Below are 23,540 nucleotides of genomic sequence, written 5' to 3' on the forward strand. Positions count from 1 at the left end.
ACAAAGTCAGAACAAAATACAGTATGATCATTTTTGTTTTGGCTCTTTGGTCACATGTCACTGACTGGTTCTCACCCCTTAATTTTTAAATCTCCTTGCTTATTTGGTTTAAAGTCAGATTAAACGTCATCTCTCACCGCACACTCTCTCCAGCTCATCCGTGTTATCCTGGCAGTCGTTTACGCCGTCACACTTCCAATGCGAAGAGATGCAATTACCGTTGAGGCACGTGAACTGCTCTGGCTGACAGCGGCTTCCTGTGTCTTTGATGCAGTCTTTGCCATTGTTGGCCAGGTACCACTTCCCCTCATGAGGACACTGGCACTCTGGACCTGATGGACCTGCAGGGGAGATTAAGGGAGGTGAGGAAATTTAAGGATGGAGAGGAACTGAAGGGAACACAGGAGATAACCTTTTTAATTAGTAGTGCTGTGTGTCTCTTTGTGTCTTCTAGGATGTTCAGAACTCTTCTTTATTTTCTTAGTGAGAAAGTTTTAACTTTAACATAACTTGAAACAAAACATTGATACTTAGTGCATCTATCTTTGTTAAAGCATCAAAGGGTTTTATTCAGTTATTCAGTTTAATATTAGTATTATTATATATTATTAGTTATTCAAGAGGCAACAGACACAATTTCAAGCAACATAAATGATGAGTCATTCCCTTCGACAGCTGATGATTAGGCAGTCTGTTCACCGAAAGCTGCATTCACAATTTGAGATTTTTTGTAGCAAGGTTACTGATATAATAACTTTCTTTTTTCTGATGTTAGCTGCATAACTTGAATGGAGGATTAGGGGATTCAGTGACTTGCTCGGTAGCACCCTCGAGGCAGAGACAGCTCTTACCGGAAACACAGACATGACTGCAGCCTCCGTTGAACTGCTGACAGAAGCTGGAGCAGCTCTCCTGCTTAGATCTGGTATAAACATGGATGTCGTTGGGACGGTACTGCATTTCCTGAGCCATCACTGTGAGGCCAGAGCCATCATCCTTCGCAGCCCTAAACAAAGCTCTCTCAGACCAGTCGGTCCAGAAGATGTCCTGTTGGAAGACAGTCATGGCGTACGGGTACTGGACCCCCTGGAGGATCACTTGTCGGTTCTCACCATTAAGATTGCAGCGCTCAATCTTTTTTCTGGGAGGGAGGAGAGGAGTTGTCAAAAAATGTGAGCAGTACGTGATTTGTTGCAATATAGATTATATTAAAAAACATACGTTGAGGCATCAGCCCAGTAGAGCATCCTTTCTTCATAATCCAGAGACAGGCCATTGGGTGTTGTAAGGCCGCTGTTGATGATTTCGGTGCGGAAATTTCCACCCAGTGTGGCCCTCTCAATCTTAGCTGGATAGCCCCAGTCAGTCCAGTACAGGTAACTGGGCATAGAGGGGAATGAAAGAGAGGAGAGGAGCTTATTGATATACTTTGATGATCACACCACAGTCAGTACATCACGTCTATGTATATATTTTGGTAAGTAAGTTGCTTTACCCATAGCAGGGGTCGACAATGATGGCTCTCGGACGGTATCCATGGGCGACAATTGAGCGGTTCGTCCCATCCATCCCCATGGACTGAACATTCTGGGCATAGTAGTCAGTGAAGTAGAGACGCTTGTGGACCCAGTCATATGCCAATCCTTCTGGGTCATCCAAATCTGAACAGTATAACAGAAAGAAGAGGATATTGAATGAAGAGAGAAAAAACAACAATAAGGGCATGAAGGAAGTAAGAAAATGAAATATGGTGAGGGAGGAAAGTTAGAAAGAAAATATATTTAAAAAGGTAACACGGTAACAATCAATGCTCACCTGTAGCTAAAAAGACAGGAGGGCTGCTGGCTGATGTCGTGATGATGGATCCAATTCTGCTCCGACCATACCCCGCATACTGGGTGAAGAAAATTCGCTTCTCCTCAAAGTTGTAATCCAAACCCATTAAGCCATAGCCCAGGCTCACCGGTGGATAGGGGGTGCTATGATCTGCAGGGTCTAACCTCAAGCTACTCAGTGTGTAGTCTGTGGTGAAAATTAGAAACTCATCTAGGCCGTAACCACATGTGACTCCATTACTAAGGAGTGACCCATGTGCACAACCACATTTTGGTTTTTCCTGGTCTGGTATGGCAAAGCAGAGCTGCTGGCACCGCCCGTTATCTTCGTGACATGGGTTGAAGCCCACCTGGTGGGCAGACGTAGGCTGGACATGAACGTCAAAGATGACAACGTCCATTGGCTGATCAAGACTGTCTCGAATTACCTGGTACCAAAAAAGACAAAAATTTGTTTTGTTATTTGTGACTTAACAATCTGCTGTACAACTATGATGTCACTGTCTGGCAACTACATAAAAGTCTTGTGCATGTTGTTTTTACACATGAACATAAATTGACTAGAGCCCATAAAACTGAAAATTACAAAACAGCATCATAATGGAAGCTAAAACTGTGTGTTCAATCCAGCAGATTTAACGCTCACCTCTGGCTGGGTGGAATTGGCAGGGTCCTTGCTGGCCTGGAAGAGCTTCCCAAGCTTTTTATCCACCCACAGCATGTTGTTTCCAAATATAGCCAGTCCTGTTGGAGACGGATACCGACTGCCATACCGGATAATCTCTCTCTGTGTTCCGTCTGCGGCCATTCGGGAGATCATATCTAGAGCATCGTCTGTCCAGTAGAGGAAATTGTTGGTGTAATCAACGATAAGGCCACGTGGTGACACTAGGCTTTCTGATGCCAACACAGTGCGGTTGGTGCCATCCAGCAGGGCCCGCTCAATCTTGGGTGTTTGGCCATAATCAGTCCAGAAGAGATAGCGAAGCTTGGGGCTGACAGCCAGGTCACGGGGCTGGTCGTTGGTGGACTTGAGGAGAATCATTCGGAAGCTGGTGTTTATGGCAAGGACCTCCAGGTAGGTCTGGCTCTCAAAGACATTTGTGAAGTATAAGTTACCTAACAGATGAGGGAGAGACAGTTATAAAGCCGGACAGTGTAACACAGGATTAAGTACTGCATGAGACAAATAAACTTCAGTGAATTAACATTTATTAACCAAGTACCAGTTCATATCTTTGCTCCTAAAGCCTTTCTGTAAAGGTAATGGATAAATAAAGGGATGGTTGAGTGGCCTCATACCTGCAATCCAGTCTACAGCGAGGCCATGGATGCCACCTCTTCCAATTCCTGAGGTGATGACACTCCTGTAAGACCCTCCATCTGTTTTCGCCCTGAAGATGCCCCTGTATGTGGTGGAGGTGCTGTTGTCAGCCCAGTATACAAAGCCAGACTCAAAATGGAGGTCCAACTTGGTCTTAACGGAGTAGGTAGCTGCAAAAGTCAAAATGTGTTACTTGTATAAACTGAGAATTTGGTATTAGACAAGACAATACAAGAGACAGAACAGGATTAAACATAATGTAGAAAAACATTAGGTCAAACATACGTCCACCGACAGGCACCATAGCCTCAGAGTGGTCCGAGCTGTTTATGTGGAAACCACAGACATACTTGGAGGTGGAGACTACAGCGAAAGATTCATACTGTTCACATCTGGTGCCATCATGAGACAGGTAAAAGCCTGTGGTGCAGGCACAGGTCTTCTCATTGTTTGGCTTGGGCAGGCAGAGGTGGGGGCAGCCGCCGTTGTTGGAGCTGCAGGCGTTAGTAGTCCCTGCTGAGTCTGAGGTGGAGACAGAAAAAACAGTGTTGGAGATGAATATAACTCGAAGATCTAAACTCAACCACAAAACGATCACAATCTCTGCTGTCAGGGCTCCTCGACTTTGGACTGACTGGCCTACAGGGCTCAGAGCAGCAAGCTTTGTACCGTTTTTCAATAAATAATGTTCTTTTGGGGGGACTGTCCACCTTAATTAGGTATTGTAGTATTGCTGCGCTTCTTTTGGTTGCCTGTCACCTTCAAGACACAGTTACAGTTGGAGTGTGAGGGCGGAAGACAGCTAACTCGAGAAAACATAATGTGAAGGTGTACATGAACATTTCTTCCGTGATCATGTCAGTTTACATCAGAAGTTGGTTGTTTAAGAATGAACAACTAGTTCTGCTTTGATTGATGCGTCATGGCACACACTGTGCGTTTTACTGTGATTTTTGTGTTTGTCTACATATATTCAATGTTTATATTACTATAGCATCTGAGCATTAATTATCAATTTATCTGTTTAAAATGATAATGTATGCTGCCCAAAAATTACTTGAGCATTAAAAATGTATTAATTCCACTATTTACCACTACCTTACCAACTTGTTTCTCTAATAATTGATAAAAATTGTCATAAAAAAAGGATAGATTATTTACTTATTTTGCTAAAACTAAAGAGCTGTGAGAACTGCATCAGTAAAAGGCTGTATCAACACAACGAAGATGAAAAATGAGTTGTGCTCGATTCTGCTGTGTGCTGTCCTTGAGGAGGACACTAAACTCCTACTCGCTCACTGGCAATAATTGCATAACAGTCTGGATGAAAATACCAAAAAAGGCTCAAGGACAGGCACCTCTGGATAAAATTAAAAAAACAGTGAGCCCACGTACTGTCTCTGGCATGCACTTTGATGGCATGGAGGCCAGACATGCCGCTCCTCATCACTACCATGTTGGCACCAGAGTCCTTGTCCACCCTCTCGATGACCTCATAGTCCAGGTCGGTGTAGTAAAGGTGATTCTCATGAATCGCCAGCCCCCACGGATGGGACAGGCCACTCACCACTGTTACTCGAGTTACTCCATCCATGGTGCCAGACTCGATCTGAGCAAAAAAGAAAGGAGTGCAAAGAGGAGGACGTTACTTAAAGTAGCTGAATCATTACTATGATGATGGAACTATAAAACTATTTGATTAGAACTGATATTGCTACAAGGTAACTAGCTGGAAAAGACAAATGTGAAATTGGGGAAAAGATGTCAAGTATTAAAAGAATAACATTAAATCTTTAAGTCTATATGTGCGCACCACTCCTGAGCCCGCCACGCCCCAGTACAGTTTTTGGGTGGAGATGTCAGCAGCGATGAATCCTATGTTAACCAGATTTCCTGTGTAGAGGTTGGTGACATTTCCTCCGTCCATCTGAGCACTGCCAACCTTTGGAGGAACTCCACCATCTGAGCCCTTGTCTGTCCAAAACAATCTCCTGGGAAGGAAAAGTGTAAATATGATAAAATAATTAAAGCGAGTTAGAGTTCGTCAAAAATGAGTCAGTCATCATGATGTATGTATCAAAAGTTCTTATTTGGAGTATAACTAGTTTTACCTACTGTGCAACAAAGCTAAGATGCAGGAAAAAATGCATGAGTTACAGATAACTGTTTATAGTTTTGGGTTAGTTAAATCACATGAAACATGATAGAGATGGACATATTGCTGTTGGAGAAATACATCCTCTTGGTGGTCTTTCGAACAACTGGACCACTTTGTCCTCATCATCTCAATTACTGACTTTAAACCATGTCTCTGAATTTAAGTAAAACAGCAAGTACTCAATAGCTTTCATTTCTCAGTGAGCAGATGTTTTACCCTCTGACTGGATCGAGGGCAATTCCAACAGGCTCTCCTACTCCCTCTGGTTTACCAGTGGAGGTGATGAGGGTCTTCCTGTAGTGCTCATTTCCATCCACACGGATAACCTATGTGAAGCGTAAAAATATTATTTTTTTAATTGCACAATGATGATGCAAAAACTGAAATCAAGACAGACAAACAAAATGTGCAGATCAAAACAAGAAAACTACGAACTTTACATTAAGGGGAAAAAAATAAATACATATTGTACTAAATAAATGAAATAATCCAATTATAAAGCAAAGTGTAGCAACCTTTCTATCATTCCAGGGTCGTTTACATTTTACGTGTTTAATTTAGTCATCTGTCCAACCGTGTCACCTCACAAAATCATAATTTTAGCCTAAAAAAGGTGCTTACCTCTATGGATTTAACAGTGGGATTGGTGTAATACATTATTCGGCCTATCCAGTCAAAAGCCAGTCCGGATGGTGAGCCCATGAGAGCAGCTGGAGCAAACTCAGACCTATTGGTTCCACTGGTTTTCACTTGCCATATAGAACCCTGTTATTAGAGCAAAGTCAGAGAGCATACTTCAAAATAAGCCTGCTAGAAAATGTAGATACCAAGTCATATGACACAAAACACAGAACGAAATATGCAATCAATAATAGCATTCCATATTATGTGATGAAAATAATATATCCAAGCAGTAAAAGAAAACACTAACAGTTTTACTTGCATATAGGGATACTTGATTTTTATATACATATATATATATATATATATAAGTGATCTAGTCCATCATTCATTTGAGAAGTCAGTCCTCAATCCTAATATATATTTGAACACTCTAATTCAATTGAAGACTTCCACTCACAGTGCTCTGCACCCAATAGACAAGCTGCTCCTGGTCATCAAAGTCAATGTCCCGCCCTTTGGTGATGCCCGACACAGGAGTCATTGCGTTGTTTGAAGTGTCAGTGGGGTCCAGAGGAATGCCAAAGATCACTGAATCTCTCACCACCATCAAGAAGGGAGTCTCATCTAGAGCAGAAGTACACATGATGAGAGGAAGGCATCACTCACACAACAAGCTGGAGAAGAAAACATACTTGAGCCTTTTAAACGGATGCAGATTATATGTATATCCGAGTGCTGTTGTAGACAACACTAAATAAAGGACAGCTAGAAACCCTACCTTTGACACAAGTGCGTTTGTCCACATCAAGCTTCCAGCCAGACTGACAGTCACAATTGTAGTATCTGGGTCTCAGGCCTGACAGCAGGCACAGCTGAGTGCACGGGTGGTCTTTGCATGGGTTGAGGCCTAAATAGCAAAAATAGTGTCACCTTCAATCAGACTTAATATGACTTTTGACATCTTTGATTTCAAAATCAATATTCTGTGTATCACTTGAAATGGTGTTTTTTGAGCATTTATGACACTACCATATAGTTGGCAAAACTTTAGGAGCATGCATTCAAACACTTATACAGGCTCAATACATACTCACTGATAACAGATGAGACATGCTATTACCTTCAAACTCTGCATCAATACACTACATTTTGATACACTTAAAAAAACTACACATATCAGAGTTAGATTTGTCATTACCTGCAGGCTGTTTGATGGGATGGTCCATAACGATGCCCATGGGCTGGTACACATTGTTCAGCATAATGGTGACATTGCCACCGTGGAACTTGTTGGTCCTCATTACCTTGCTGGTGTAGCGCTCTGACCAGTAGATGCTATCCTCGAAGATGGTCATACTGTGTGGGTGCTGGAGAACCTGGAGTGAAGTGGACATTCACAGAGGTGACGGTTTTTTAAAACTTTATTTATCTAATGAGCTTAGATGTGTATTTCAGCACCATGGGATTTATGTTGATACATTAACACTCATTCATATGCGGGAACTCACCTATCTTAAAGTTTCACTACTACTACTTGTACCAAGTCTAATATATCAGGTATAATATACCAATACTACTATAGAGAATACTGTGAATTAGTCTAGTCTATTAGCCCAGGCTATAACAATTTTGTATTGATATACCTAAACGTACCATGTCACTTGCCATGACCTGATAGCGGTTTTTGCCATCATAGTCACAGTAGTCAATGTACTTGAGGTAGGCATCAGCAAAGTAGACCCTGCGTGTGGTGTAGTCCAGGGTCAGGCCATTGGGCCAGTAGACCTTATCCTTGACAATGACTTGTCTCATGGCTCCATTCATGTTGGCCCGCTCAATCCTGGGGTTCTGACCCCAGTCCGACCAGAACATCAGGTTGGTGCTAGGTAGAAAGAAAGTGAAATTAGAAGCTTTACTAATAGTCTCGCAACCTTGCTGTTTAAGGAAAGACTTTTTTCAATTATGGCATTAAACATAAAATCATAAAGAGACAGAAAAAGATTTGAAAAACAAATTTTAAAAAAATCAAGGCCCTTCCAAGTGTTTCCCAAAGAGTGACTTACTAGTTACGGGGGTCTAAAACTAGTCCGCGGGGACGGGTGATATTTTTGGTGAGGAGGACTTTCCGAAAGCGACCGTCCAGAGTAGAAACCTCAATGTTCTCCATGACAGAGTCGGTCCAGTAAAGGTTCCGAGCCACCCAGTCCACAGCTATAGTCTCTGGTTCCATCAGACCAGAGGAGAACATCTACGACAATAGGGTGATATTTGACTGCGAGACGAGAGCCCCAAAATATTTTACAGTTTCAAATTGGGCCACATCATGCTTAAGTTTGGGAATCGTTGCTTTTGAGAAATTCCACTGATGTGATACATCTGTGCCATCACTTCACTTACTTCCCGTATGTCTGTGCCATTGTCGTAGGAACTCATTATTTTCTTCTGCGAGGCATCAGCCCAGTAGATTCTGGAAGTGATGTGATCAAAGTCTACAGTCACAATGCTTGAACCGCTGACCACTGGATGTATCAGGGGTGGTCTCACGTTGATCCGCTGGGCGATGATCTGGTTACGTCTTGCAACCATAAGTACAGCTGCTACGTTGTCTAAAGGTAGAAAAATATCTTGTTTCTTACCAACATCTGTGTATCTATGCTACACAAAGAAGGGAATGTCACATTTAAATATTAAACACATAATGCAATTTAAAAGTATTCTGCTGTGTTTGCATGTATGGAATACCTTTGTTGTTATCTTTGCTAGATCTTGCTTTAAGTTCCTGCTCTTAGGGCTTTTAAAGGGCCAAAAATATCAAATTTCCTTTTAGTGATACATCAACTAATTAGAGTTGCTCACTTGTAGCTTTGCAGGTGCGTCCATCAGGCTCGAGGAGGTAACCATGTGAGCAGGAGCACCTGAAGGTTCCCCTCTCGTTGAAGCACTGCTGGCTGCAGAAACCCGGAATCAGACACTCGTTGATGTCTTCACAGGTCTTGGAGTCATTAAGGAGCTGATATCCTGGGTGACAGGTACACTGAGCCCCGTATGGTCCTTGAATGCAGCCGTCACTGCAGCCCCCGTTGTTCAGTGCACAGTCATCTTGGTCTTCATTAAAAATACGACAGTGAGTTTTTACTGTGCATTTATGAGGCATCATCCTGTATTTTGTGCATGACTGATGTTTATATAATGTTTCTTTTTTGTCTTTTTTTTTGTTACATTGTGCTACATCCATGCTTAGTGTTTTAATGTAACAATATTTAAAAAATGTTCTAAGTTAATTCCATATGTTGCTCTACTTTTTAGTTGTTGTGAACACTATTACAACCATAAACAACATCATTTTCATTTATTCAGCTTTGCATTATATACAATGGCATTAATATTATATATAATGCATGACATTTTTTATCACTCACTGCAGATGGGTGACTCATCCGCTCCATTAGGGCAATCCCTCTGGCCGTTGCACACCTTGTCCAGGTCAATGCACAGCAGGTCTCCGGGGCACTGCCACTGGTCAGATGGACAGCGAAATGGAGGGGTGGGGCAGTTCTGCTCATCACTCATGTCCCTGCAGTCATTGTCACCGTCACACACCCAGTATGTTGGGATGCACAGCTTGTTGGCACACTGGAAATAGTTGGATCTGCAGGTGACAGGCCCACAGGAGTTGTGTTCGTCTGATCCATCCTCACAGTCTGGATGGCCGTCGCACTCCCAATTGTCTGGTATGCAGAATCCGTCAGTCTGGCACTGGAACTCATCATCATGGCAGAGGCCTGGCCCTCGAGTGGCTGGAGAGGCCACAGACATTCAAAATGACCAAAACAGCAGTGGCTTACTCACCAGCAGAAGGACAGAGGTGTTCATCATTGATTCATGTCAATAATAGTTTTTCTATTTGATTGAATAATATCTACAATAGAGCTGACAGAATTTTAAGTTCTGCAATCGATCATGATTACATCTTTAATTAATGCAATTGACATAATTCTTATAATAGTTTTAGAGAGTTAAGCGCTTACGACAGTCTCGTTCATCAGAGTGGTCCCTGCAGTCGAACACTCCATCACACTCATACACGGAACTAACACACTGGTCCCCACTGGCACAGGCAAACTCATAGGAGGCACAGGTAAACTCTTAAGGAGAAAAATAAGGGGAAAAGAAGTACTCAGCATTAGCATGAAAACATAATAAATGATCAAAATAAATAAAACAGAACACAAAAAAGAGTGAAGTCTGTGAAGAAATGGTGAGTCTTACCACAGTTTTTCTCATCAGAACCATCCAGGCAGTCCTGGTCTCCATCACACACATAGGAGAAGTGGAGACAGCGGTGGTCAGGACACAGGAAGTAGTTAGGAGGGCATGTAGTGATTGTTGAGTCTGTAAATGACAGATAATTTATCAGAATATGGTTACATTACATTTACAAGATATTTGTATACACAGTATTTTATGTATTAAAATCATATTAAGTGACTAGTTAAGCTGACACAGCTGAAAATTGGAGCCTGACATACTTACTGCAGTTGTGTTCATCAGAGCCATCACCGCAGTCATTCATACCGTCACACAGCCATGATTTAGAGATACACCTGTTGTTCTCGCAGGTAAAGTAGTTGGAGGCACAGGTTTTAGGGACTCCAGTGGGACAGTTTGCTTCGTCAGAGCCGTCGCCGCAGTCATCCATGCCATCACAGCGCCAACTGGACCGGATGCAGTGCTTGTTGTTGCAGGTGAAAGCCCATGGAGAGCAGGTCGCTCCTGGTGAAGATATATGAGGTAGTTCGTTAAATTAATAAAGCTGTTTACTCAGTAATTCCCTTCCACCACTCCTCAGACATATTTTCTTATAAAGTCACCTGTATCTGTGCAGTTGGCCTCATCAGTCTTATCAAAACAATCAGCAATTCCATCACAGCGCTGAGAGAGGGGTGTGCAGTGGCCTTCATCACATGCAAAGGCTTGGTCGCCACAGCTGGTGTCAGGTGGGGGAACAGAATCATCCTTGATGCAGTCTCTCTGATTGACCTGGAGTTTCATACCATACGGACAGCCGCACACTCGACCGTAGGAGGGAGTTGGGAAACAGAAGTGGCTGCAGCGCCCGTTGGGCAATATATTGCACTGGCTGGTGATCGCTGTCAGGAGGATGATAAAGATGCAGTCAGTGGTTTTCTGGATTATTTTATTTGGCTGACTCACAGTTAACTCTCGCTCTGGCCATTCTCACCCTGCAGTCATTGATTATTCTTGTTTGAGAATGTGATGCAAATACTGTTGTCTTCTTTTCACTCTACAAGCAGTCAAATCCTCTTTGTCCTGTTCATACATGCATTATATCTATCTAACTGTCCTTACCATTTTGCATAAATTACTGTAGGACTTGGGTATTAAACTATTAACAGATTTCGATGCCTCCCTGTGTGTGAACTTACTGCTGTGAAGGTCAGCTGTGTAGGCTTTGATATTCATGATGCCAGTGATTCCTTGTCTGATCATTATGTTTCCTCCTCCATCCCTTTTCCTCATCTCAAATATTCCTCTGGTCCTTGTGTCAGACACATATAGGTAGTCTACAAGACAGAAAATGATTATCAGCATGTTAACAAAACACTACAAAAGATACCAAAAACAAATACACATTCACAAAATGTATAAGAGGGGTCACGAGTAGCTGTATTGCAGTTCTGAGAAAAGGCAAAAAATTAAAGTGAGTAAAGTTGACATGCATGGCAGTATTATTGTGTTTTCCTAAAGAAAACTCACATTTGGCAGAAATAAAACAAGTAGAATTATTACTCGTTTACAGTATTGAGCATTGGATGGAATATACTGATATTAAGGCATTACATTAATTCAAGTAACCCCTCTGTCCACCACTGCGTTGATCTGAGTGCAAAAATTCTGACAAGAGTTTTTAGTTTTAGACGCTTATAATTAAGATTGGGTGTCATTGTTTCAAAGCTGAAGATAAACCTAAATAGTACTGTATACAACTTGGATACGCCTATGCATGTGTAACATAGTTCCAACAGAATAAGTGTCAGTCGTGAAGAGAGACAAAGAAACCTACCTGTATAAATTGTAAGAGAGAAGGGTTGAGTGATCTGGCCAAGATTGGTAAACGTCTGTCTGTCAGTTCCGTAAATGCTAATGTGACCAACCTGCTTCAATTCGGCATCCACCCAATACAACCTGTTTGTCCTGTTGAAGACCGATCACAAAGAATGAATATAAATAAATACTGCAAGTCACAAAACCCACATTGTTTTAATCCTTGAAATCCTTGTTTCTGCCCATCATCACTGTGCTTACACATAATCAATAGCGAGTCCATACGGCGTTCCCAGTGTTGTGTTGACTATTGGAATAGCATTGCTGCCATCTGTGAACGCTCTCATTATGACCGCTGGACGGTACCAGTCAGACCAAAACAAGAAGCTGTGGATCAACATTTGATTGGACACACATGGAGAAAGAAATGTCAGTTAAGGATTAAACACAATGAAATCAGTAAACCTTGATGTCTTTTTATGGATTATAACACAACCATGGAGCCTGAACGTATTAAATCATGGTTGCAATTGGCAATAAATAGACTAAATAGACTATCTAAATGACATTTTCAGAGAATTACTAAAGGCTAACTGAATTAAACGAAACTGATTACAGCAAACGACATTCAGAAAATATTGCACACACAATATTACAATGAAAGTTTGCTAGACTGTAATATTTCATACATAGGTGAATGTGGTGTAATGTGCATTGTGTTTAATTCCCTGATCACTTTTCTAGTGTTTTAAGCCTTATAATCGGAGTACTCACCCAGCACCAGGATGCACTGAGATTCCTTTTGGGTACCTCAATCCCGTCGCAATATCTCGTCTGGATTTGTCTGTAATTCTGTAGGCCACCACGGATCTGTAGGTGCTCGTGGTCCAAAACAAGACTTTGGAGGTCCAGTCATAAGCCATGGCGTCTATCGATCCGACTCTGTAGCCCGTCAGAATCTGTTGGACTGAGAATGGATAAAAAAAAATCCATGCAGTGAGGTGTGACACACAAGTTTAAGAATCAAGCCTTAAAAACAAAATGTAGCAATGAAATATATCCTAATGGGAAACAAACTAACTTACAAATGTATTCTGCATGACAAACACATGGTATCGCTAACGGCTCTCAGAATGCTTTTTAACACAGACAACAAAAAATGTACCAGTGCCATTGAGGTTCGACTTATAGACAAGGCCTCTGGACCTGTCGTTGTAGAAAATGGAGCCTTCGCTGCCATCAAACTCCACAGCAGAACCAGCGAATGATGCCCCAAACCCTGAGAGGGGCAGAGTGATGTCCTCCTGGAGGGACAAGTTCAGTGGAATTCCCCGCACCCCCAGAGTGGTGGCTATCATCAGGAAGTCCTTCACCTCTGTGAAAAGAGGGAGTGGTGGTGGTTATGTGCAGGGAGACACATTGTCTAAAAAATGTTATCCTTAATCAACTGATGGTTGAAGGTAACTGAGACAAAAATATTGAGGAGAAATTTGATATGATAATGTGTATGATGGCTTAATGTGATACAAACACACACATACACAGTATATATTAGGGCTGCATGATATGGTTGAGAAATCATGTTGAGATTATTTTGTAGGATTGTGTGATCGTGATATGATTCACAATAAGTGGGCATACTCATTTTTGTATCGTTCATTGTCTTCAAAACTATTAAAATCATGATGTGCCAAAGTCATGATATCTTTAGAACTAAACTTAACTATGTAACTATATACTTACACATATATTTCTAACCATACACTTCAAATAAGACGAAATCCTTGCAATTTAGAAGGTATGCGTACAATATCATGTTTTATGACTGATTTACACGGACAAATATCTAACGGCAAAACACAGAAAGTATTGCGAACTTGACTAACAGACCTACTCTAAGCATCAGGTCATAAAGGGGACACTTACTGAAGCAGGAATGGCGGTCGGGTTGTAGGTCGTAACCATGGTGACACTTGCAGCGGAAGCCAAGACCATCATTGTCGGTGCGGTGACTCAATACACAGATCTGCTGACAGCCACCGTTGTGTCTGCCGCAAGGGTTCATCACTGTGAGACAAGACAGATGTGTCATCTTATCACAGCACTGTTGTTTCTCAAATCGCTGTAGTCTTCATTTATAACCATAACTAATAAGATTCGATGTATGTGTTATTAAAGTAAAGAAAAGTGTGAGTGTCACTTTGTAGACAGCATCCTAAACAAATTCTCCACGGAGCGATATCAGAAAAATCCAAAAACAAAACATGTACAATGTTCATGTAGGACTACATGAATTCTGGAAACACTGTGACATCTCTGGACGCTGAACTTAACCTGACTTGTTAAGGGTTGGAGGTGCATCTCCTTACCAACAGGTTGCAAGACAGGGTGTGAGACCACAACATGGCCCGGTTGATTTGCAGTCCGATAGATAAGCGATGGGTTGCTGCCGTTGAAGCGGTTGGTTCTTATCACACCCATCTTAGCCCAGTCAGTGAAGAATACATGGTTTTCAAACACAGCAATTCCAAAAGGATGCGGAGCCTGGGTTGCACCATTGAGGACTATTTTCCTAGGAGACACCAACAGATCAACATGGCCATCAATTTTTAGCTCAACATTAATCTGTGGGTAAGGAAAAATTATGAATGATGGCATTTTCATACAACCTTTACCTGTGCAAACCGCTGTATGTGACAGTCTCCACTGTGTCAAAGTGGCTATCAGACCAGTAGACCCTCTGGGTGACAATATCTAGGGTGATTCCTGTTGGAATGCCGAGTCTGGTCTTCACTAGCTCAAATCGGTTACTGCCGTCCATAAAAGCACGCTCAAGCTTCATCTGCTCATCTCTTTCTCCCATGTCCGTGAAGAACATGTAGCTGCAAACAAACAAAGAATGAGGACTTAAAGAGAGTCTACATAAAGCTATGTGATGTGTGGTCAAGTGGAAGCAAAAACTCTATAATAGAATGACTGAGTTCTTCACCACCATAAATTTGAAATCAAAGAGGAAGGGGTTAATGAATGGGCTTCAACTGATCAGCTTAATTGATAATGACAACAAGTAAACATGTGGCAGAGCAGACTTAACACCAGTCTTTACTAAACTGTTTCAGAAAAGAAATAAATCAGACCCACAGTAAAACAGAAAGCCTGCAGAATTTAAACCCACCCAACTGTAGGGTCCAGGGCGAGGCCATGAGGATTCTGCAGGTTTTCAGCCACCAGCGTGACCCGATGACCTCCATCAAAGTTGCACATGTCGATACGCTCCATCCTGGCCTCTAAGACATAGAGTTTGAAGTTGATCCAGTCCACAGCGAGATTTTGGACATGGAGGACTGCAGTCGTCAGAACCTCCTTAATGTCACCCCCGTTGAAGTTGGCAGAGTATACCTGGCAAAAGAATGAAAGGGATTGGGATGAACCCAACTCCTTGAGCGGCCTTGAAAAAAAGCATATACACTACAGCTGCTCCAGGGCAGAAGTTACTACTGTACTGTAGCTGTAGCGGCACGACTGGGATTCACACAGTAAGGAGAACAGGAAAGTCCCCAGACAATGATCCAGACTGACCTTTTTGGTGTCTATATCACTCCAGAAGACTTTTCCGCTGTTCCAGTGGGTTGCAACTCCTACAGCATAACCTTTGCCCTGAGCCGGCACCAGAGTTCTGACAAAGCGTCCGTGTATATCAGCCATCATCACATCACCCCCGTTTGTGAAAATTAGCTGTGGCAGTCCGTCTGTAAAACACAAATGCCAGAACTTAGCAGTGAATTCATTTCAAGTTATAGTTGTCTTAGATCATATGATGTAATTGTGAAAGCATATTAGATGATCAATATTTTGAGTCATGATAATAAACTGTATTTTCTCCTCAGCTATGTCATGTTGTATATATGTATCCTGTATATTGTATAAAGATACTGTGTGATGTGTGACTCCCTGTACCTGACACGTTGGCCTTGCAGACATGACCCTGCTCCAAGAAGTATCCATTAGCACAGCTACAGTGGTGTGTCCCAGGACGATCTTCACACAGCTGGTCACAGATGCCCCAGATCTGACAGTCATCGTAGTCTGGCAAATAAAGCAAGCAGCCATCTGTCATCTGTTAGGCAACAGGATGAGGATCTATACCAGTAATGTACTACTAGAGTACCATGATTTTAAGCCATTACTTTCAGATTTTCAAGGCTGATTCATGTTCAAAATTAAAACAAAAAGAGGGAGACCACTTGACCAAATGCTCTGTTCAACAAAACAAACTTACATTTGACATTAAAGGTATTTTGTACGCTAACATATAAAAGTCATTACAAAATATGGTATCTGTAATGTATATATCATACCTCTCAAATCATCATGACCACAGATCCTGAAACAATGTTAGGACAACTGTTGCTTTGTTGAATTGCTCAACTCACTCCTGTATATGTTTAAAGAAGCTTCCCAAAACCCGTGTTTGCTGTCAATAACCACTACTATCAACAAAGTTACAAACTTGGATTTTGTTTTCACTTAACAAAATACAATGTACGGCACTCACCTACACAGGAACGACTGTCATTAGCTACAGCATAGCCATCAGGGCAGTAGCAAGTACCTCCCTGAGGAGACTCATGACAGTGGTACTCGCAGCTCAAGGCTGAACACCGATCCAAGCCTGTGAAAAGCATAATTTTTCTATCAATTTTTAATTAAAATTCAGGTGAGAGTTAATCTTTTTTTATTTCAGACCAGCATCATTGACCCGTTTTGTCTGCCAAAATGTCATTACAAGTATTGTTTATGGCCATCATCCACTGAGTCTCATGGCCATTAGGGCTCAACTGAGGATAATCACCTGAATAGGTTAATCTTAAACTAGTTACGTGTGAAGGCAGTGATGAGAGAGACGGAAGATTTGATTATACCACAGCAGCTGACTTCTGTGAAACATTTATGAGTTCAGTGCACTAAAATGTCTAAAACCCTTGCATGTACATTTATACTGCTTTGAAAGTGCAAATGTTCAAATTTTCAACATGTGACCGGGTCATTCTCAATTAGGCAACACTGTTTTCAGTGTGGTTCTGCTGATCAGGCTATTTTCTCTGTAGGCATAAAAATGGATATAAAATCTCAAACATAGCATCATTTGTGTACGTTTGCTGGTGAACATTCATGTGCTGATTTCTCAAACCGATGTGGAACTTACTGCATGTTTCCTGTGCTGTGGAGTTGGTCTCATCTGTTCCTCCAGGACAGTCGGGTTTGCCATCACAAACTTTGCCTATTGCTATACATGCCGTCGAGCCAGGGCAGCCCCACTCACCAGGGTAACAGTCTCGGGAGTTACTATCTAAGATACACAGAGGCACGTTTGATTAATTTAAGTGACGTTAAAAGGATTTGCTGCTTTTCTTTGTTATTTACGATAGAAAATGAAGAGCCTTTGGGTTTTGGGTTTGCTGGTTAGACAAAAAAAGACATTTTTACACTTCCACAGCTCTGTCGTATCTACTGTGGCAAACACCCATTAATCATATCATTGAGTAATTATTTGCCTGTGTCAATGAAGCTGTGCTCCAAATATATATACTATGTAACATTCCTTCACTGTCTTCTCCTAAAATGCTTTTCAAAACAAGTTATTTCATTGTTTTCATTGACAAGTTTATTCTCACCACATCCTCTCTCATCACTGAAATCCCCACAGTCGTTGAACTGGTCACAAACCCAGCGCTGAGGAATACAACGGCCACTGGAACACGTGAACTGATTGCCGCTACAGCTCTCATACACTAAGGATGAACAGATAGATAGATTTTGCATTTTAAAATGCTGACTGTTTTTCAGATAATCCTTATGTGTTGACTGGAATTCAATATATGAGATGATTATATTACAATGTTAGGGTACACAAGCAGTCTGTCCATCAAGTTAAGACAAAAAAAAACACAAATCACTTTTTATCTGTTTAATAATATATAAAATAAACATTAAATGAGACTGTTTTGGATCACAACAACTGGACATGCAGATTTTCCAATAGATGAAATGTATGAAATTATTTGGGGATCTTTTGCAGAACCTTTGGAACTTAAGTAAATCCAGTGTAACGATGAACAATTTGTCACATGTTGTCCATCCATAAACACACATTTATGGATATGAGCCTGTTACTTCAATTTTACAATGATTGCGCTGACTGAAACTGTTAGGCAACCTTAGAAAAAGACAGTCTCATTAAAAGATAGCACTGAATTGTTGGTTTTGCAATACCTCCCTTTACATCTTACAGCAGGTTGGTCCTTAGACAAGATACTGCTTTCAACCTTTTTGAGCTACTTTTGTAAAAACTCTGTAGAATCATGTTCATTCTTACCACAGCCTTGCTCATCACTGCCGTCCCCACAGTCATCCCAGTGGTCACACACAAAGGAAAGTGGCAAACAGTAGCCATTTGCACATTCAAACTGGTGTATGGGACAGTGTTGTGTTGCTGAAAAATTAAAGTTAGAAAGTGGTCAGAAATGCATTAATAATTGAGGCTCACTTTAAGTCACAAAACTCCCAACTACAATATAGACATAGACAAGACATATAAACAAGTGTAGTAAGGATAGAATATGTTCAAATTTTACCTCAAGTTCAACTGGAGTCACTAAAATCATGAGGAAGCTTAAATTAAAAAGGTACAAAGGTTGAGCTGCAGTGCCTTTAGCTACAATAGTCATGTTACCATAAAATGGTGCCTAGCTAGGCTGAATGCAGGGAAAGAAAACCAACAGCTTAAGGAATGCACTGGAGCATAAAGTCAAACAAATACATACATCTGAAATTGATTTCCAACGCAAGGTTGTGCCCATGGACAATAATGCCAGTTTAGCTAGCTAACAATGCTACCAACTACTGTTGAGCTAGATGAATAAGCTAAAGGCTAAATTGTGCAAAAACGCTTAAACTCATTTGACAACACTTACAGCCGTTTTGAGGACGTTTCCGTATTTCTAAAACACCTAATTCTGCTGCAATAAAACAATAATAATCAGTTCATCAATGACTCCTCTCAGTAGTTGTAACTTAGCTCAAACAAAGATGGCGGCCGGAAATCTTAAGGCGTTCAACACAAAAATAAACGTCCATCGAAAATATCATAAAAACAACAATTAAGTTAGATTATTATTATTATTATTATTATTATTATTATTATTATTATTATTATTATTATTTCAAAAACATTATATAGTCTTTTTTTATTAAATCAAAATACATCTTGTGCAATGTATATTTGATTAATGTGCAATAATATGCTGTAGATTCTTATTCTTACCGAGTGTGGTTCACATTTATTATATTATTTATAATTATTCCATTTTCACCTGATTTGTTGTGTGTTTGAGCTGTCTTTCAATTTGCTATGTACTGGCGTTTTTATTTGTATAAGCACTGAGGATATGCACTGAACTTTCGTTGTACAATAAAGGCATTCTATACCCATATTTTCGTTGCCCAAATAGCCTTTCATCACTGCTCCGTCGTATCATCATAAAAAACTATTTCCACTTGATTAAACTGAGGGAAAACAATGCTATCCAGGTTACATCTTATCGGTTCTTACAAACAGAACATTTGATTTCTCAAGTAACTATCAGTAAAACCATCTCTGCCAACTAAACACTAGGGTTTGCTGTGAGTCTCGTCTACTCACTGCAGTTGAATTCATCAGAGCCGTCTCTGCAGTCCTGCAGCCCATTGCAGTGCTGAGAATTCTTGTAACAAGCCCCATTTGCACACGTCTTCTCACTGCACTGTGGATAGTCTGCAAAAGCAAAACAAAACAAAAACCAAGCTTGTTCTATTGTATTAACGACTATATTCTTTCTGGTCGATGATCCAAATAGAAGTGTCTCCTCAGTTGTTATAGATTGTACTGTAAGTTCATTGTAGAAGCGAAAGTCTTACCGCAGTTCCTCTCATCAGAGTCGTCCACACAGTCCTTTACATGGTCACACCTGTATGTGCCCGGGATACACTGACCCTCCTGGCAGCTGAACTGGTCTGAGCTGCAGGTCCTGTCACCTGAACCGAGAACATATGAGTGAGTTTTGCTTCAAAAGGCTCTGTTGCAGAGACTTGCAACACAAAAAGGCTACCACACAAGTAAAACCCTGTCCTATGAATCCATATCCTCCTAAACTAAATGGAGAAAATGTCTCATAAGGTTTCAGCAATTTTTATTTTTATTTTTTATTTTTTATTTTTTTACCTCAACTCAAGGACTCACATTAGAGAATTTGGGATTGTGGCTAAATGTTTACACCCATTACATATTTAATTTTGAATTAATTTTTTTCTGAATGGCTTGACATTTATACTGAGGGGATGTGGCCACCTGGTGGTTTTACTCCTCATTACTGCACGAGTGGACACCTTTATGTCCTTTTTATTCATAGATCACACAAGGTTTGTCAATCAGTAATATCTTCCAAGAGAAAACAGTCACCGTCTCAGTCAATCAATCAATCTGCTCACCACAAGCTCTTTGTTCATCTGAGCCATCTTCGCAGTCTTCATCCCCATCACAGACAAATCCCGAAGAGATGCATTCACCGCTTGTCACACACTTAAATTCCTCCGAGTTGCATGATGGAGCCGCTGCGACAGAAAAGCAAACGACTCAGGAGTTTACAAAAGTATCATAATGCTTTATGCTTGTTTTTTTATGTTTCTGTACAACATGTTATTATACAGACATTCACAAATTTGTCTGTGTAGTGAAGTTTTAAACCACTGAAAACACCAGGTTTTCACAACAGATTTAATCTGTGCTGTCTGTGTTTCCAGTGATTGGTTTGTAATACTCACGACAGTTCAGCTCATCTGAGTCATCCTGGCAGTCTCTTGTCCCATCACATCTCCAAAGTATGTTGATGCATTGTCCATTCGTGCACTGAAATTGTGTACTGTCACAGTTTCCTGCAGAACACACAAAGAGAGATGGGGAGATTTGAAAAAACAACCCATCACCTTTTCATTCAGTGATAGTTGCATGTTTAATTGTCGTATGTCCATGTTAATGAAAAGGAAGTGTTTGTTTTTACTGTTTCCTTGACAAATGAGTTACCATGTTTATGACAGCGGAAGCCACACTCTGTGCCCCATTTGAACCTTAAAACATGTGATTCAGCCATTAAAGGATAGTTAATTCTTCACCATCTATGAAAAGTCCATCTTATGACCTTGGACTATACAGCCCATCATTTGAAAAAGATTCTTGATGCCCGAATCAGCACAGAAATGCAGACTTTGCATAGCATGTGCATTCAAAACTTTTCCGTATTTTGTGAAACTTGATTTTGAATGAATGCAAGTGTTCAACCTTTGAATTCTGAACTTTCAATCTATAAACAGAAAACCTTGTGTATGCACTTGTTTAGAATTTCCTTTCAAAATATTCATCTAGTTAGAGGTAAAAATTAACATTTTATTTTCCGCACTGTATTTGACACCACATGTGGGTGCCCCCTTTAAAAATCTAATGTTTTATGTTTTAAAAAAAACTAAAATTGTCAGTAACTACTGTTTTGTTAGAATGTTAGATATTCAAAGTGCGTGGGTGGCAAACTACTCAGTTCACATTTAAGCATGAATCTCTAAGCATTTTTGTGCTGCTCAGAAACACAACTATATATATAACTTACATTAAAATTCAAAATTTTGGTGAAAAAAGACCTGTGACAATGCAATTATTCCCAAATTCCACTTCTTTTTATTATGTATTCTTTTCTCTCACGACTTCGCAAAAACACACTGATGACTTGAAAACATATTTGTTGTGAAATATAGAGCATACTGTACATACCTTGTGCAAGTTGAATTCCTTGAGACAGCAGCAGAAGACAAAGAAGATGAAGACCGTTAAGGCCCATAATTTACCTCTGTTGTTACTCAGACAAAAGTATGTACACTCATGCTAAATCTGACTCTGTTAACACGAACGAGCTGGAGAAGATGCTGCTGAGACTGAGATGTAACCTGTAACCAGACCAGAAGACCAGTAACGTGACACGGTATAAAACAGCTTTTTATGGCCAGCTCCTTTACATAAACCTCATCTAAGATTAACTTTTACCCGTTGGCATATTGTCTACATCAGCAGGAAAACTAACAACTCATATTTGTGTAACACTACAGCAGACACTTAACACCTTCTGCGATTGAAACTGGGGTTAATAAAAACTTTACAGTTCCCTGTAAGTAGCTGCATTTTGTATGTATTTCTATACTGGTTAATAACACCACAGCACAATTGACATGCCTCATTTACCTTATATCCCAAAGGAAAAAAACACTTTAGCCCATTTATTTATTTTCAATTCTTCATATGCTATAAACAAGTATGCAATTTCAATCATACACAAGTACAGAGTAGCATACGGGATGAATATGGTATGATGGCTATTTGTCACACATCTGAATGAATTGCAATTAGAATATCCCAAAATGTTTTTGACCATACTTTTAATAGAATAGCTGTGTTTAAGTATTGGTTTGTGTGATACAGGTTGGGGAGAGCAGGGTTGGTTGGTTGACACACAGCTGTTTTCTGATCCTTCTGAAGGTTGGGTCACCTAAAATTTCTCTAAATGTGATGAATGCCCCCCAAACCTTAACAGAAACATTTCGAGAACACTGGGGGCATTCAGGAAAAGTTCTCGTTATGAAAGCTTTGCAGTTCAAAGTTCCCTGTAGGACTTCAGGAGGATGTTCCTGTGTGGTCCCATCAGCAAGGGTTTAATCAGAACATTATTTACACCAGCGACGTTTCGAGAACGTTCTGGGAACATACACTTTCTAGCTGGGCAAGTATCTTGAATATGACTTAATTTATGCAGATATTGAAGGTTTAAATATGGCGATGAATCCAACACTTCCCTGTTTTAGGGTGACGATAAAAAAGTCATCAGGGAGAGATTATTTTATTACAGTGCCACGAAATTATGAAGCTTTTGGCAGCTTCTCCTGGCTTTTTTATTGCATTTTTAAGGTGTGTGACCTTGTCTTAGTCAGTGTGCTTAGTTGGTTTATAGCACTCAGATATATTGCTTTCTGATGAAAACTAGAGATGGTGATCATCTGCCCGCTGTAGACAGTGAATAAGAACATTCACTCAAGTACCGTACTTAACGCATCACTACTTATCATCTCTTACTATAAATTATTGTGAAATGAATCATTCTGCAAAACATAGCTTTTTTTTTAAAGCTAATGCCGTGGTACTTTTTCTTAAAAAGAGTTAGAATGCAGGACTGTTACTTGTGATAGATTATTTTTACATTGTGAATTGTTTTTACTCAAAAGATCTGATACTGTCTGGCAGATGCTGCGAAGGTGTATTGAAAAGTCTCTTCCATCGCTGTTTAGTACCATTGCAGCGTTTATAGTTGTTAGTTATTATGGATATATGGATGTTCTTTGGAAAAAATAAGTTGCAGCCAGATCAAGAAGACATGGAGAGTGAGATATCATCCCCCCCCAA

The 23,540-nt window shown here is 40.5% G+C and overlaps 1 protein-coding gene across 1 annotated transcript in view; it reads right to left on the reverse strand.

Annotated features, from left to right (window-relative positions):
* Positions 1-22,143, reverse strand: part of lrp2b (low density lipoprotein receptor-related protein 2b) — a 39,528-nt gene extending 17,385 nt beyond the window's left edge. Inside the window, exons 1-42 of the mRNA XM_037082190.1 lie at positions 22,134-22,143; positions 19,964-20,080; positions 19,710-19,820; positions 18,384-18,500; positions 17,683-17,799; positions 17,214-17,357; positions 16,563-16,679; positions 15,965-16,093; positions 15,587-15,756; positions 15,183-15,406; positions 14,683-14,889; positions 14,377-14,579; positions 13,934-14,074; positions 13,173-13,382; positions 12,782-12,974; positions 12,269-12,394; positions 12,027-12,157; positions 11,389-11,526; positions 10,813-11,091; positions 10,475-10,714; positions 10,211-10,333; positions 9,970-10,086; positions 9,361-9,738; positions 8,798-9,046; positions 8,339-8,547; positions 8,005-8,189; positions 7,595-7,823; positions 7,140-7,317; positions 6,720-6,848; positions 6,399-6,565; positions 5,939-6,082; positions 5,534-5,643; positions 4,973-5,150; positions 4,555-4,768; positions 3,445-3,681; positions 3,138-3,329; positions 2,482-2,954; positions 1,816-2,263; positions 1,496-1,661; positions 1,222-1,380; positions 852-1,141; positions 138-341 (exon numbers count right to left, since the gene is read on the reverse strand). Coding sequence (XP_036938085.1) covers positions 138-341; positions 852-1,141; positions 1,222-1,380; positions 1,496-1,661; positions 1,816-2,263; positions 2,482-2,954; positions 3,138-3,329; positions 3,445-3,681; positions 4,555-4,768; positions 4,973-5,150; positions 5,534-5,643; positions 5,939-6,082; positions 6,399-6,565; positions 6,720-6,848; positions 7,140-7,317; positions 7,595-7,823; positions 8,005-8,189; positions 8,339-8,547; positions 8,798-9,046; positions 9,361-9,738; positions 9,970-10,086; positions 10,211-10,333; positions 10,475-10,714; positions 10,813-11,091; positions 11,389-11,526; positions 12,027-12,157; positions 12,269-12,394; positions 12,782-12,974; positions 13,173-13,382; positions 13,934-14,074; positions 14,377-14,579; positions 14,683-14,889; positions 15,183-15,406; positions 15,587-15,756; positions 15,965-16,093; positions 16,563-16,679; positions 17,214-17,357; positions 17,683-17,799; positions 18,384-18,500; positions 19,710-19,820; positions 19,964-20,080; positions 22,134-22,143 — 7,903 coding nt within the window. The remainder of the gene's footprint in view (positions 1-137; positions 342-851; positions 1,142-1,221; positions 1,381-1,495; positions 1,662-1,815; positions 2,264-2,481; positions 2,955-3,137; positions 3,330-3,444; positions 3,682-4,554; positions 4,769-4,972; positions 5,151-5,533; positions 5,644-5,938; positions 6,083-6,398; positions 6,566-6,719; positions 6,849-7,139; positions 7,318-7,594; positions 7,824-8,004; positions 8,190-8,338; positions 8,548-8,797; positions 9,047-9,360; positions 9,739-9,969; positions 10,087-10,210; positions 10,334-10,474; positions 10,715-10,812; positions 11,092-11,388; positions 11,527-12,026; positions 12,158-12,268; positions 12,395-12,781; positions 12,975-13,172; positions 13,383-13,933; positions 14,075-14,376; positions 14,580-14,682; positions 14,890-15,182; positions 15,407-15,586; positions 15,757-15,964; positions 16,094-16,562; positions 16,680-17,213; positions 17,358-17,682; positions 17,800-18,383; positions 18,501-19,709; positions 19,821-19,963; positions 20,081-22,133) is intronic.
* Positions 22,144-23,540: the final 1,397 nt, after the last annotated feature.

This window comes from Acanthopagrus latus, chromosome 20 (assembly GCF_904848185.1).
Source record: "Acanthopagrus latus isolate v.2019 chromosome 20, fAcaLat1.1, whole genome shotgun sequence".
Lineage (NCBI taxonomy): Eukaryota > Metazoa > Chordata > Actinopteri > Spariformes > Sparidae > Acanthopagrus > Acanthopagrus latus.